Source organism: Lipophrys pholis (assembly GCF_963383615.2).
Source record: "Lipophrys pholis genome assembly, chromosome: 20".
Taxonomy (NCBI): Eukaryota; Metazoa; Chordata; class Actinopteri; order Blenniiformes; family Blenniidae; genus Lipophrys; species Lipophrys pholis.
The window spans coordinates 5,173,873-5,189,374 of record NC_137648.1 but is presented as its reverse complement, the minus strand read 5'-3'; the positions used below and the strand labels follow the sequence as shown (position 1 = coordinate 5,189,374).

The 15,502-nt window shown below is 42.2% G+C and overlaps 1 protein-coding gene across 1 annotated transcript in view; it reads right to left on the bottom strand.

Annotated features, from left to right (window-relative positions):
* Positions 1 to 9,831, bottom strand: part of prex2 (phosphatidylinositol-3,4,5-trisphosphate-dependent Rac exchange factor 2) — a 104,684-nt gene extending 94,853 nt beyond the window's left edge. Inside the window, exon 1 of the mRNA XM_080490043.1 lies at positions 9,317 to 9,831. Within this exon, the coding sequence (XP_080346169.1) occupies positions 9,317 to 9,454 (138 nt within the window). The 5' untranslated portion in view covers positions 9,455 to 9,831. The remainder of the gene's footprint in view (positions 1 to 9,316) is intronic.
* Positions 9,832 to 15,502: the final 5,671 nt, after the last annotated feature.

Sequence of the window (15,502 nt, the reverse complement as noted above, 5' to 3'; positions counted from 1 at the left end):
TGCGCAGTGAGCTTCCCATCTAAACACCTTTGCACACATACCAAATTCCTGAGCAGGAAAAAAAAACCCAAAAAAATACTTCCCAGAAGTGGCGACCAGAGACAAACAGTCCCTGATCCTGGCAGCACACTGGGAGACATCCGAACAGAGAGAAAGGTTCTTTGTAGTGATTCCCTCCCAATGCCAGACCCTTGTTGGCTTCAACAGGTCCTGATGACACCTCTAAGAGTCATCCTGCTTCCCATCTCATTAGTCCCACTGCCTACTTTTTTCCGAACTGGCCTGCTTTCTCTCCATTGGGAATGTACACAGGAAACAGACACTATAAATACGACAGGGAATGTTAATATGTCCAGCTTGGGAGTGGCTATTAGGGCTCATCTGCACAGCTCAGTGAAGGTCTCTGGATTTAATTACCAACAGGGAACATAGTGAGTAGTTATTTCACAGGATATTCTGGAAAACAAAAGCCAGTTTGTCTGTGGAGCATGTGTTAATTTAAAACCCAGGCGCTCTGGATGAGGATTTCTAAAAACAATTTCTGAGGTTTAGCAGGAATTTGATATTCACCTGTCTACAACCAGTATAAATAATAGCTCATGGAAAAGGAAAATAAGCGTATTGCTAGGTTTATAAACTGAGCAATAAGCTTTACAAATTTAGGTTTATAAAGCTTATTGCTTATTGAAGAGTGTTGATTTGTACTTTGGTGAAGGAGCTTCAATCTTCGTGACAAGAGAAAGATATTATCCCACCATGTGAAAGAAATAAGACTGCAGAAGAGGGGATGCTTCGACCAGAAGGGGGGATAGATTACCCAATAACCCATTCGGCAAATTGCATCCTGTTTATCGGTTTAGAAATTACTATCTGATGAAAAGTGCAAGAACAAACTGACTTTTAAAAGAAGAAAGTAGAGCAACAAGCAATGTGCTTTGAGGCATCTTCAAAAACTCACAATTGTCTGTGAAAGTCAAGAAGAATCTTTCTTTGATGTCTTTTCACTGACCCGGACACCCAATACATCCATAAACAGCTGGGATGAAGTGATTTATCTAATGAATATGTCTGTGTCCAATGCCTGTGCTGGACACCCGGGGAGCCATCCTGCAGTGTTTACAATGAAGTGTGATGTACAGAAAATGACGCTTGCGGTTCTGCTGGACTGAATGGTTGACAGGTGGCGGGTCTGTTCAATTTCACCCATCGCAGTACAATCCGAGATAACCATCTTTAACGTATTAGGAAGATTTTTTTTTTTTCAAATGTTAAATTGGATACTACGAAGAAACACAAGCCTCTGGTAGGTAAGAGTGAGTCATAAGGGATCAAGGCCTCCAATCTCCATGTGCAGCCAAGCAAGCCATTCCAAATTGATTGCTGGCAATTCCTAACAGAAGCACACATGGGGGCACTGTATTGATCCACCAAATGACTAAGCAGAATTGTCATTTTGACAATTGGAGTGTATTCCCAAGCATGACTGTCTCATGCACCCATTGTCTGATTAGCCTCCATGCCTACCCCCACCCTGCCTTCCGTTTCAGAAAGACAGGGAGGAAAAAGCCTGAATCGTCAGCACTTCTCCTACATGACAGAACTGGACAACATCAATGGGGAACCGAACAACTATCCTGCCAGCTTCTCCTCGACTTTCATTCTCCCCGAGCAGGACTGTTGAGAACATGCCCACCAGTACAAACACCCCCTCCTGCCAGGGTTCTGCTCATCAGGGTTTCTTTTTATCTGTGAATGACCAGAGCAGGAGGCACCACTTCAACATGGCAGCGTCGGATCAGGGGACAATCTGCAAAGGGACCAAAGGTTTTAGCAACTCCAACTCATCCAGTTAAATCAGTTCAGCTAAAAACTGGACGTGGAAAAAAAAAATGACTGTACTTGAAAATGTTGGGGTTAAAGCTGGAGCCATACTGCAATTGTTTTTAGTATCACAAAAAAAGTGGAAATGTACAAATCTCTTTGAACTCTTTCGTCACCTCAACTTCCAACATTCATTGTTAAAAGAACTACATTATATGCTTTGAGTAGGTAATTCAACAATTTAAGGCAGGTTGGTAGTAAAAACCTTTTTGTGTCATCTACCAGATTTTACTTGGGTAGTTGTTTGGATTAGTTGGACCATTTCATTTTATGCTCATTTGTGGTGTGTTGGTTTTCCTGTGAAACGCCAAGGTTTAATTGTGCATTATTGCTTAACAACAATAATTCATTCATACCATGGCGGTTCTAAGTATGGAGGGGGGTAAGAAATGCTAAAAAATGTATAGAGTTGAAGATGACAATTTGCATTAAAAGAAGAATGTCAAGGAAAAAGAAAGAAGGCGACATGTCTTGACAGAGAGACACTTGTCTAACTCATAGTGTCTCCAGAGCCCATTCAACAGCTTAATTAAATAATTTGGAGAGAAATGGAATTTCCCAGCGTGTCTGACTGGCCAGCTCTGGACGTCTACAGACTCCGAGCTCTGAACTGAAGGGATGGACAGACACATGGATGACATGGAAAGACTGACTCTAAACCACAGAGGAAAGATCCGTGCATGTCTAGACCAGTTTTTCTCCAACCCCCCCTGCAGATTGGAACCAAGAGAGGCTGCAGACGCCTCGCTCTGACCAGGAATTTGCCAGAACATTTCAGTGAAGCCAAATGCTGGCAGACACAATTAATCTCACAAACATACCGTCTCTTTGACCTGTTCCAGATTCTAGAACGTGTCTTATTGTGGTTTTCTTTGACATGTGCAAATCCTATTTTTTGCAACCTCTTTGTGATTAAACCCTCCGCTCCTCCTTCATCTATTGTTCTGTTCCGAGACCCTAAATGAGCAACACTAGAATATTTAATCAGTTCACGGACATGATGAAATTTTCTAAAACCGTGTGTTTCACCATTATGGAACTACTGCTTCAAGTCTTCAAGATTAAGAGTGCACCATCTTCACCGAAGGCATACTGATCAGAGCAAGTGTGCTTGAGCATGCCAGCTAAAACACAGAGCCGTTTGTGATGATGACCCCTTCACACTCCATGAAACATCCTGACAAGTGTCTACCGCGGTCTTGCCACTGTTCTACTTGTCACACGTAGGCCCCATGTGACTGGGCAGCTGGCATTGCCCAAATCAATGCCGCCTTCTCTTTCTGGGCAGAGGGACAGCACCACCTCGGCCTCCTGAGCTAAATCCACTAAATGAATTCGGCACAGGGAGGGGACTGCAGCCCTCGCACTCAGCAATGAGGCTGCACGTTGCCAAGTGGGCATCTGTAGCACAACGCTGCTTTCCCTGGCTCGGCGCAGACAGTGGGGGAAGTGTATGACTGTGCATGTGTGTTTGAGCAGGAAACACGCAGCACAATGTAAAGACGGGGAGGTCCAGGAAGGAAGGAAATCCTGCTTGAAAAATGGCCTCAGAGACAAAAGCATAAGAACTCTCTCCAGCGTAAGAAACTGTCAGGGGGACTTTACTCTGACAGAAAGAGGTGTAGAGCTCTAAAACAAACACTTATCAATGAAGTCATTTCTCACAAAACCCAAACAAACTGTGATGTTATAACAAAATAACCATCCTGCTACCTTTACAGCTAAGCAGTATGTAAGAATGCACAATGCTGAATATTTTACATCAACGAAAACATGTTATCATTGAAACATTGAAATGCTTGCAAAATACAACAGCACAGCAATGCCCAAAGGAGATTTAGAAGGATTATCTTCTTCTATGTTTTAATTGATAAGGGACTCAAGGCTAGAGCAAAGATCTCTGCAGGAGATGGTTCTATTGCTTGTGGACTAATCCGTACTGTCTTTTACGGGGATTTAGTTTTAAGATAGGGTCCTGAACAGGTTTATGTGTACTTATAGTGAAGAATCCATCTTACGATACCACAACCAATACCCTCATGTAGTGTTGTGAGGCCATTCAGACAGAGAATCCATTTACACTTAGAAACTTGAACGCAGACGGTGAAAAAGTAAAGTCGTGCAGCAGTGGCAGGTACATCTTTCCAAACACAGCTTAAAATATAGGCCGCTTGTGTAGTGGAGGCAGTGTGAAATTAAAATGCAAGTGAGCTCCTCCATCAGTTCAGGGGCCTCACAGGGGGACAGGCACTACTGCCTGTATTCTCGGAGAGGAGAGTCTGACCAAATCCAATTAGAAAGAGTCAAGGAGAAAAACATTTCACCGCGCTCTCCTGTCACTTCCTTCTCCCGCTTCCCCTCTTTTAGACGTGCGACTGCGTTGCTGGAAAATGGCTAAATTAAGACAGATCCTCATCTGACTTCGCCTGTGTATAATTTTGCTCAGTGATGAGGAAACATACGGCCCTCGCCTAATAAGGATCGTGATGGACTTTAAGTGGGCAGAATGTGGAAAAAAGTACACTTCTTGTCAACATGGTTTCCAAAACTGTGGATCAAACAAACACAGCCACTGCTGCTTCTGGGACTTAGTGGTGAGAAAAAAGAGAGAAAGAGCTGAGAGCAGCAGGAAACTGGACATGAGGTAAAAGGGAATAATGGGCAGGTGTGGAAGGAGTCACAATAAGGAAGTCATTAAGGAATAAAGGAGAGAGCGTTCAGGGCAGAAACAGCACACTGCCTCTCAGTGGAATCTCTTATCACCAAATGCAACCCATTATAGAGACAAACTGATGTAAGCAACAGTAAAAGGCAATCAAAGGCCTGTCCGCTTTAAGCAGTCTCCTAAACTCCATGTCTACCAACATCATGTGAGCACACATGCTGAATATACCCTGTCTTATCTGGCTGAGAATATAAACCTCATCAGGATGTCCGGAGGCTACAGCACATGATCTCAGCCTCATTACACCAACATAAGCAATGTTTGCCTCACGACATAAAGGATTTCCTACAAATCTTGACATCGGTTCTTTACATTTTTGGTTTGTGACTTTGAAAACCGTGACAAATCTTATCTTCATTACTGATCTGTATGACTTTAATAAAGTTGGATAGACAGACAGATACATTTCTCATCAGATCAAGATGTATTGTCCGACAGAGTCCTCCACTCTTGTTTACTCAGCGCCTCACACACGAGGGAGGTGACGGTTGGGACGGCACCTCCAGACAGAGACACAGGAAAGAGGCTAAAACCTATAAGACCTTTGGGGTCATCAGCCGTTTGTGCAGAGGATACGAGGCCTTTCCTCACGGCCCTCTTGACCTGAACTCCCTCTGGACTGCCCGCTGGTCATGTGGGCAAATAAGAAAAAGGTCTTAGCCCCAGCAGCCTCAACCAAAACCACTACTCCAGCAAGGATATAAACAAACCCAAACCCTGGGAGAAAAGTGGAGCCTGCGAATACAAATACACACTGACAGGGTTCACTCGCACACCTGGGTTTCTAACAGCCAGTTAATGGCTGCTTTCTCCATTAGTCTTGGTTTTCCTGCTTCCTGCATCCATTTACACAGAGAGAACCTTTAAAAGTACATTCAAAGTATATATTGACCAAATCATTTTTGCATGGATGCAAAACATGCATCATGAATGCTGCCCATATTAAGCTTGTTTAAAAAAAAAAAAACGAGGAAAACGTGCAATAAAGGATATTTCTTTATTTCATCCCTTGACGATCTCTAATTTAACAAGAATGACAGACGTTGTGATTCTGCAGCAATATAAGATTTTCAACCACATTTATTCATTTTCAATTAATGCAGGGGATTAAAAAATGTTTTAAACATTACGCTCACATTGCACAGACTTTGGCTGAGGGAGGAAGGCATCAGCTGAGGGACCACTTAATGCACTGCAAAGCTCTTTGGAATATATTAAGTTAACTTGTGGCTCAGATCTCCCTCCTGAATCGGGACATGAAAGGTTTCCCCTATTGTAACTTCTTCATGCTCTCTTTTAAGTGCCTATCATGCAAGCAAATGGCTTTCAGTTTCTTTTTGTCAATGGCGAACAATGGCCGAGAGTCTGCAATGCATTCAATGTAACACTGTGACAAAGAAAACGCCACTGTACATAGGCAAGGAGCTCATTATAGTGACTGTTTACATTTGGTCTTGATTTGCTCCTCTCATTGAGGCTTTTCTAAGAATGACATGTTATTTTATTGGCTCGAAGCCGTCCAAGATAAACACCAGTGTCCACCACCGCCCACAAACTCAAGCTATAATTGTTCATTATGTAAGATAGGGAAGAGATATTTCAGACAACTTCCCTGAAACCATTCTCTCACGGCAGGACTGTGGTGAAAGTCAGGCACATAAGGAAGAAAAGGTCAAATTTAGACTTTCCAGAACTGATACTTTAAAGATGTAATCTGTATATTTTCCCACAAGCAGTTAGGTGAGTCTACACAATTAGCCCAGACGGTCCCGGGACAACATTGCAGCAATCATCCTCTGTGTTGTTTTCCACTACCTTAAACGTTGAGAATGTGTGAGGTGCATTGTGTTTAAGTCACCCGAATCAGTAGCAACAATCTCTGCTCTTCAGTTCAACTTTGCCTACTGACCGGAGGCTCATTGTTCTCCAGCATTTCCCAACCTCGGAGGAATTCCTCCTCCAGGAAATATGGTTTACAAGAGAAGGCACCAAGCCCAGCCACTCACAGGGCCCCCCCACAATCCTTCACCCGCTTGGCAATATCTACTGTGTGATATGCTCTGCCCTTTTCCCTTTTCCCCCTTCTTACAATATCCAGTCCCCCACGTTTCCCCGCTGATACTCAGGAGTCCTCTGGATTATCCCACCAGGAAGTCACACAGAGGGGGGGTCCTGGCGGTCTTCCATTATGGCCTCCGGACATACAGTCCTGCATGGTTTTTAACTGGTTCTCATGTGGCAGTCAGGGAAGTCGGGGAGGAAAGTGTGTTTGTCTGATCAGATGAAAGTCTTCAATATGACCCCAGTCTTTGATCACCCTCACAATCTTCCACGATGCTCTCCAGGAGCTCCCAGAGGATAGGACAGCTGATAAGATCAACTCTGTCTTTCTGTCGCTTCTTCTATTCAGCCTCTAAATCATTACCCTCGTTCAGTCCGACCAGCTAGAGAACATAGCTAGACTAACCGAGCTATCTCCCACTGTTAGATCTCAATCTGACGCTGCTTACCAATGAGCTCCAGCCAAAACAGAAAAGGCCTTGTAAGGATCAGTCACCTCTGAAATGAATCCCAGTTCCAGCACTACAGGGGAGATAAAGGAGGGGTGGCTGCATTCGAAAACCCCCATCACAAGGACAGAGGACACATTCCCATTTCTCCAGTGATGCCTCTTCTAACAGAGGCCAGATACAGCTCCATCCCCTCTCTGGATCCTGGGTCGTGCATTAGAAACATCTGGGTGGTGGTGGGGAATTTTCAGGATGTACACATTATGCATGCAGTCTTGAGAGACACACACATTGCCCTTTCCACCTCTATTCCAAGTAAAATCGCCATTGTGCCGAGAAGCTGAAGACTGAAATGTACAAAGGCACTGCCCAGAGCTCCAGATCAAGGTATCACAGTAGATTTATTGTGAGAAACACCCTCGGTACAACCACAGATTTATTAGAGAATTGTAGTCGTTAAAAGCGGTGATTACAAGTGGCACGCAATTTGCTATCTTTAGTTTTCTTCTTTAAACAAAGTTTCACTGCCTCCTGTCTTTGACGGGAGGTGTGACTTTATTTATTGCTGTAAACCTGACAGTGCAATACACCCGTGACACAGCAGCTGTGTCCTATCCTCCATGTGAGCCTGGAGGTACGGTGCCAGCTGAGCAGCAGCTCCAGCGGTTTCCATGTGAGCCCACCTGTGCTGTCTTTGGCACAACTCACCCTCTTCTGGTTTGGATGAGAAGCCGGCAAAGGCTGGAGCTAAACGAATGCACTTTGCTGGATTTTCTGTGACGTGTGGCAAAGTGCTGTAATTGTTGGACGGAACAGTAAGGTTGTGCGGGACACAGACGTACGGCCTGATTGTATCAACAAGGCCATTACACTTGTGACAAGGTGCTTCTATGCAGCTCGGTCGACTTTACCCGAAAGACACTGTATGCCAGGACAGGTCCATCACAGTATTAACAGAAATATATTCAATCACACGTACACATTTAAAATGCGTGTAATTTTTGAGTAGTGCAACAACTCTATTGTACCTTGCTTGAAAGTACAACTGTGGAAGTGTTTTGTTGAATTTGCATTTGGTATGACTGAGTCGTAAAGGATGATGGGAAGCGTCAGCCATGAGAGAACCACTTGTGCTGCAGCAGGATACATGTAGTATGTTGTCCGTCTTCAGATCAACACTGTTAAATGAAACTATGAAATCAACAATGGCCAAAACTCTCTGCAACAACAAACTGTACAGCAAAAACAGAAGAGAAATATGAGCGGACACTGAAGCAATCCCACAAGATGCAATTGGTGCAGAAAAAGCATTGCCCATGCTTAAAACCTACATAGTGCAACTGTAAAGAGAAAACTACTCTATTAGAGAGACCTTCCCCCTGCATTGTCTTCAAGTGTTGCTGCTGTGCAGTCTTGGATTTAGGAGCCTTGCTCAAGAGCACGCAGATGAGGTGAGAAGTGTGGGAAGAAGCTGTGGCTTTATCCACTCAGATCTCATTCAATACGCCCCTAATCTGGTAACAAACTCACTTCACTAACTTCTAGAAGTTTTGTAAACTTTCAGCCTTTAGCTAAAGGTCTAAAATGAATGGTGCATGGCAGAAAGGGCATCTGGCATATAAACTAACCAAGTATACAGTGCAAATCGCAATGACTTGCGGTGGAAACTCCAGTTGAAAAAACTAATAAAAAGCAAAGTTCTTCTTTATTTAATGAAGACAAGGATGACAGATACATTTCTATTTGCAGGAGTGGACACGGTGTCATGTGAATATAACTCAAAACAGCCAAAGAGCGTTTCAGTGGATGCTTCACCTGCTTTTTGACCAAAGCTGTTTGTCCATCTTCAGCCAGACGAACCCAAAGAGGATTAAACATCACACTGACTGTGTGCAAGAACTAAAGCTTTAACACTGTTCACCCGATTTCACACTTGCAACCTGAAAGGTTAACATCTCTATCAGTAGGGTGGGTTCAGATGGCGTTTCTGGAGTGATTGAAACTGCATGTTTGCAAGGGGTTTTTGTTTTGTTTTTTATTGTGCAGGATAACTTGTTACACTGGAAGGACCCGTTCCTTGCTCTGCAGGCTGATGCGCCGTGCATACCAAACAGCCTGTTGTTTCATTTCGGAGGCTCGTGCTCGGAAGTTAAACAGGCACTTTCACGCCGACTTGTTCAGAACTTTGCGCAACACTCACCGAGAGAAACTCCAGCGTCCCGACATAATCCCGTTCAGTCTTCAAAAGTTCGTTCAGGACGCACACGCGTAACCGGAGCTGCTTCTCCAAGTCCTTCCCGCTTTCAGCTTTGTGCTCACCTCTGCTCTCCTCAGTCATTGTGATTTTAAAAAAAAAGAAAGAAAGTCAAAGCAAAAACTTAAGTTCCTTCAGCAGCGCAGAGCCTCACTCATCACACAGCAGCAAGATTGAGATGTGTGAAGTCTGCAGCATGGTCAAAACTTCATGGGGAGTCAGTGTGTGCGCTTTGGAAGTCGCACAAAAACAAAATAAGACTAAAAATAACAAACAAACAAGATGTGTTTGGAAAATAAAGCAGAAACACTCAATTGGCAAAGTGTGTGAGGCTGCTTCTCACAGGGAGTGTGTGACTGGGCAGAGTGCAACAACTGGACACAGCAGTTAGAAAGTTGAGTCCATGTGACTCCTTCAATCTCCGTCCTGATCCTGCCTCCCTCCTTCAGCTCAGCTGCCTCCAAAACACAGGACCAACATCAAGCTGCACGCGCTCACACACACACCCACACCCTCACACGCTCACCGGCTTTCAGCATAAAACTACAACAGGCTCATACAAGCAGCCTGCTTCAGATGGAAGCATTTCTGTGTCACTATCAAGAAAATCATCTTCAAATTGAAATTATCTTGAACTCAGATCAGACTGTGGCGCACAGAGATGCGTATTTTGGACATAGTAATAGCTTTTATTTTGAAATGTTTTATCTGGAAGCTTCCTATCTCCCAATAACTTGACGTTTTTGAAAGGAAATTCTTAACAAGCAGAGATGGGAAGTTTAACTGTAGTTGTAATCTATTACAAGTGAAAGTACTAAGTAGTAGAAGCCAAAGTAACATTGTTTTATTGTATGTGGCAATGTAGGACGATCAAAACACTGAGAAGAGTTAAAAAAAAAAATAGTGTTGAAAACATTAACTCCACATTAGGGAAGTTCCGATCACACTTTTTTGCCCCCGATACCGATCCGATTTTTCAGAATTGAGTATCGGCCGAAACCGATACTCTCCCGATCCGATACTCACATTGTTATTGCAAATATACTCAATAGTCTATTCTTGGAGCAACCAAGATGTCTGAAGCTAAAAGCACTTTTGGCAGAAGCTTTGTTTAGCTAGAAATGATTGTAAAACTCACTTATTGAATCAAAATGCTTCTCTTTCTCTTTAGTTGTTGTTGTAAACATCCACACCACGATCTTTTTTCTCCTTGGTCTGCTTCGAAAAAAACCGTCCACGCCTCACTATGAACACGGCTCAACACGAGGCTTCAGGGCATGGAGTACACATGCCAGGCCTTTAGGGGCGCTGTGACTCATCAAACACAATAAAAAAAAAAGCAGAAGAAGACAGACCACATAGAAATTTAGAAATAGACTTCTTCCCATAAACACATAAACCACTACTTATAACTCTAGTTTTATAGGTCTATGGCCCCGCTCCGCCTGCTTCTAGCTTCTGCATCTCGACCGGAGCTTGTAGTCCGTGATTGTTGTGGTTAATAAGTGACGTTGCGGACCACGTTTTTTTTTTTTTTAGATCGGCGGGGTGATCGGCTGGATTTGCCAAAATCCCCGATCACTCACAAATCACTAATATATTGGCCCCGATCCGATCGGTAGATATCGGATCGGGGTGATATCCCTACTCCACATATTTAATTAGATCCCAAACTTTTCTTGCTGGGTTTATACTTTTAGACACTTATTGGTCTCAACCTGATCAGTGCAAAACAATGCCTCGCATTGTTTTGCACAAATTCCGACTAATAGACACAGAGAATATCGTCAACCTTACCATTACAAAGGATACGACACATTTTAAAGGACAAATAATAGACCTTTGAGAGAATCTAGATGCCCTTTATTGACTACGTTAAGGATTTAGATCTAACTAATGGAGGAAATTAATGAATTTAAATGTTTACTATATTCCACAGCACCTCAGTTATTTACCTATTGATTGATTTTTTTTTTTTAATCTTTTGTTTTGGACATGTGAGGAATTGACTCTGTTCTTAGTTTTGTTCTCTTCTGAATGTCTGCTTAGTATCAATAACTGTTTAGTTTAATCTGGATTGTTACTACTAATAACAAGGAGCAGGTTTGTTGTGTATTTTTGTTTCTTTTATTTTTGCATAAATCAACAATACTGCATTGGGATTTATATCATATAATCGGTAACTGTGTAAAGTAATAAAATGCACTGTTTATTTATTATTCACCCTTTTCATATTTTCACTACCTTCAATGCATGAAATATAAATTGATCAGTAAATCTAAAAAAAATCTGTACAGGGGTCAATACATCACCGGAGTTATTGAAAGATTTATGTATACATTATTATTCCACAATATAATACAATTATAGGCTATTTACTAATTGCATTGGGCATACGTTTCAAAATAAAGTGTCTCTTGCCTTTGTTTAATCAGCGCAGACTTTCTGAATTGCGACAAAATGTGTGCAGCGTTTATTCCAACAGTATGCAATAATCACTTGTTCTGTGACTGTTAACAATTTGTCACTGATAGGTTGGGCGAAACAGAAAGAAATCTCTAAGATGCCGGCCATAGTAAAGATTAATTCACCTGTATTAAATACCTAAGTTTCTCTGTAAATAATAAAGTTGTGAACACATTTAGCCATAACCTAATTGTAGGAGAAACTTGTCATTTTAAAATAAAGTACATTATATGGTACAAAATGCACTTAAGTATAACTGAAATTCCATACTTGGGAAAATAAGCACCACAAAATACCACATAAATACTGATTACTTCTATCCAAGGCTGATTTTGAGAGAAAAAGCTCGATGAAAGTTTATTTCTGCCAAGAGTAATAATGCATAATGCTGAAAACTAAAGCGTCATGATCAGGTTTCATTCCCCCTCAGTAGTTTTAGAGATTCCCTGAAACCTTGTGAAGTGAACCCGATGCCATCAGGACCGAGCTCATAACAGAGTAAAGTGGCTCGGCTGAAGTTTACCACGCTCAATAATTATATTGCTTTTATTTCAACGCCTTTCTACCTGCTGTAAAATGCGTGGTGCCTTGCTTAATGGCGTATTCAATTTCAAGCATAAAATAAGAAATCATGTCATTAAGTGGCAAATGATCCTCTCTCGGATAAAAGCCGACGAGCTACCCGATTACACAATGAATCCTTTATTAATAGTTAATGTGTTGTGACCAAAAAGAGTGGCCATGCACAATTCTGCAGGTCACGTCTACATCTGCCACAATTCGCAATGTTTATCATGTTCTGTCTGCTCGTTTGGTAACATGTCATTTAAGGTACCTCGTTAATGTAAAGAGCTTGTCTTGGGATTGTGCAGACGAACCTAAAGAAATCCCATCCAGACACATGGAGAACATCACAAACTGCTCAGTGAAAGCACCAAGAGTCAACCTGGATGGCTGCTGTGATAACCATACATTTGCACTACTGTCCATGAAAAATGCAAGTTATTTTAGAAATCCCAAGGTTTTATAAACATCGGGACATGGAATCATTTTGGGGGTTATTTGTGTGCCCTTTAAACGTCCAACCTATCATATATTTAGATTAAAAAAATGTTGCAAAGACTTCTATCAAAGTTAAATACCCAGTCAACTAACACACGTCCATACACTGCTGAAGCTCTTGAGACATAGTGAGTAATTACTCTTACAAATTGCTCAAAAGCGTCTTTTAAACATCAGATCATGCCCAATAGAGGTCACAGACGGGTTTAAGTTGAGTGATAGCTGGGAATCATAGATCACACCGAGGTAGAAACACCTGTCAGTATGAGTTATTAAGACGTCGTGCTGAAGTCAAGAAGATATTCAGAGTCTATCAATCAAAAGCGAAGTTGTGCAGCAAGTTTTTATGAACTGAACATTTATTTCAGTCGCAGGTAAATGTATAGAAGAAAAAGAAATACCTCAAAGCGTGCAGGCTCATCAATCAATGGTAATGCTTGTGTTTGACGCGCCTGCTCGGTGGACTGCCACCGTGTCAATTATTGATGATTTGACGGCTGACAAAAGCAGGCGGGTAAATGCATAGGGATAGAGGGGTTCAACTCTGCCAAATACGTCAAAGCCTATTGAGCGACGTTTCATCTTTCTACAGAAAACAACCAGCCAATAAACCTCAAACCAAAGAGCTTTTCAGAGTGAAGAGGTTCAAATATCGTCCAGATAACCACCCGATGCCAGGCTAGTGGGGCAGATTAAGATGCTGGCCACAAACAGATTCTAAAATATGAAATATATCATTGCTTGGATCTGGAAGAACCTCAGCATACAACTTCCTGTGGAAGGTGTTAAGCGTATAATACCAAGGATGTAAAGGATTTCCCCCCAAAAGGTGAAAAAAAAGCGTCATGAGTGTCTGAAGGACTATTCACAATCCTTCCGGTCCTGCTATATTCAGACTTGAGTGGTAGGGGAGCAAAGTGCATAGTCCAGTCTGCACAGGTCAGTCATCACTGTGACCCAACAGAGAAATAAACAGTCGGCCTCATGCAACCACACATATTCATCATTTTGAGTTACTCTTTTACTTTGGATTTTGACTTTTCCTTTTAGAGGTCATCACTGTTTCGACTGTTGATATATATATATATATGAATGCAAAATGAAAGTAACTGGCCCTTTTGGTGCTTCAAGCTGGAAAAAATTGAAATAGAACAGAAATGTGAAAGTCAGCTGCATGTAAAAGCTCTTTCCTGTCTGCATTGCTGAGCTCTGGTATTTCTTGACATCTAATTTGAGATCTTTCTCTTAATTGAACGAGGGCTTGCTCCTGCACCCCATCTCGTGTTTGCAAAGCTTGGGTGTTGTGTTATCTTGCACCGAATCTGGCTCTGATATTTCATTGAGCAAAATCATTTGCAACGATGATTTGAACAGTTGTATTTAATTTGTGGGGTTGTGCTTAATTAGGGCAGAATTGCCACTTATTGAGAGGTGCCAGTCGTGTGTAACCTCCCTGCTGGCTTCCTGTCTCTAGAGAGGCCTGTTAAGTGTTTGTATATTGAATTAGAGTCATTTTGTGCCTCGCTAAATACGAACACCATTCACACTCAGACCATCTATATTTCTCTGGTTTGAAAGTCATTTGATGAGATTTTAGGGGAGCTGTGTGCAGCCCCGAAAGGGTGATAAGGAATTAACATCTCAAACAAGTGAGGATCCGGTTAAACATTGCTCTGCAGTGAAATCAATGTCTTTTCTTTTTTTTTTGTCTTTTTTCTTTTGCGACGTCTCATTTTCAGGTGGGACGTTTCAACTCATTCTCTACAAGGTAAAATGATTTCAACTGATGCTTACCGCTGGTAATTTATCACCACCAAAAGGAAGTCTTTATTTTATGGACTCTTTTATGTCTCAATTACAAGTAAGTGTCAGTTTCGTGAGGTGACATGAGGACATGGCTCTCAAACTGGACCAAATGTGGATATGTGCTATTCTCTGCTGTACAAACGAGGTACTGCAAGTGTTTGGAGAATCTACAGCCGATGAAGCAATGTGCTGTAATGTCCCGCTGCTGCCACAAGGGGGAAGTGTTGGTTTTTCCTTTAAAAACAATGAGTACTATTTGCTATAGGCTACAGGGTTTCTTTATTGACTAACGTCTTATAATCCCAAGTGGCTTTGTTCCCAGACAGACACTAAACTCACTAAATGTGGGTCTTAGTCTGAATAAAGCCGAGAACCCTTGATGACATTTGCGGTAGACCGACTTAATTATGATTTTATATTAGACTCTCCAGTTCAGGTAAGTTTCCAGGCCCTGGGATTTTATTAGGCATGAGTTTGGTCTTTGGAATTAAACTTCTATTATTTGTGGTTTCGAGCTGCCGGTGCCTTGCTGAGTGCTGCCAGGAACTGCTCTGTTCTCTCCATTGGAAAAGGAGCATCTGATTTATATGAGCTGCTTTTACTGATTATTTGCACTTGACATCAAATAAAAGTGGTGAAAGCAAAGTAAATTTACTCGGGTGCATGTACGCTAGCCCTCATCCCTTTCAGCAGAGTTCGGTACACTCAGATGAGTGAGAGCCAAAGCTCGACCCAAAAAATAGGCGAGGATCAAAACCAGAGCAAGAAGAGCTGGACGCGAAGAGAAGAAGTGGCACA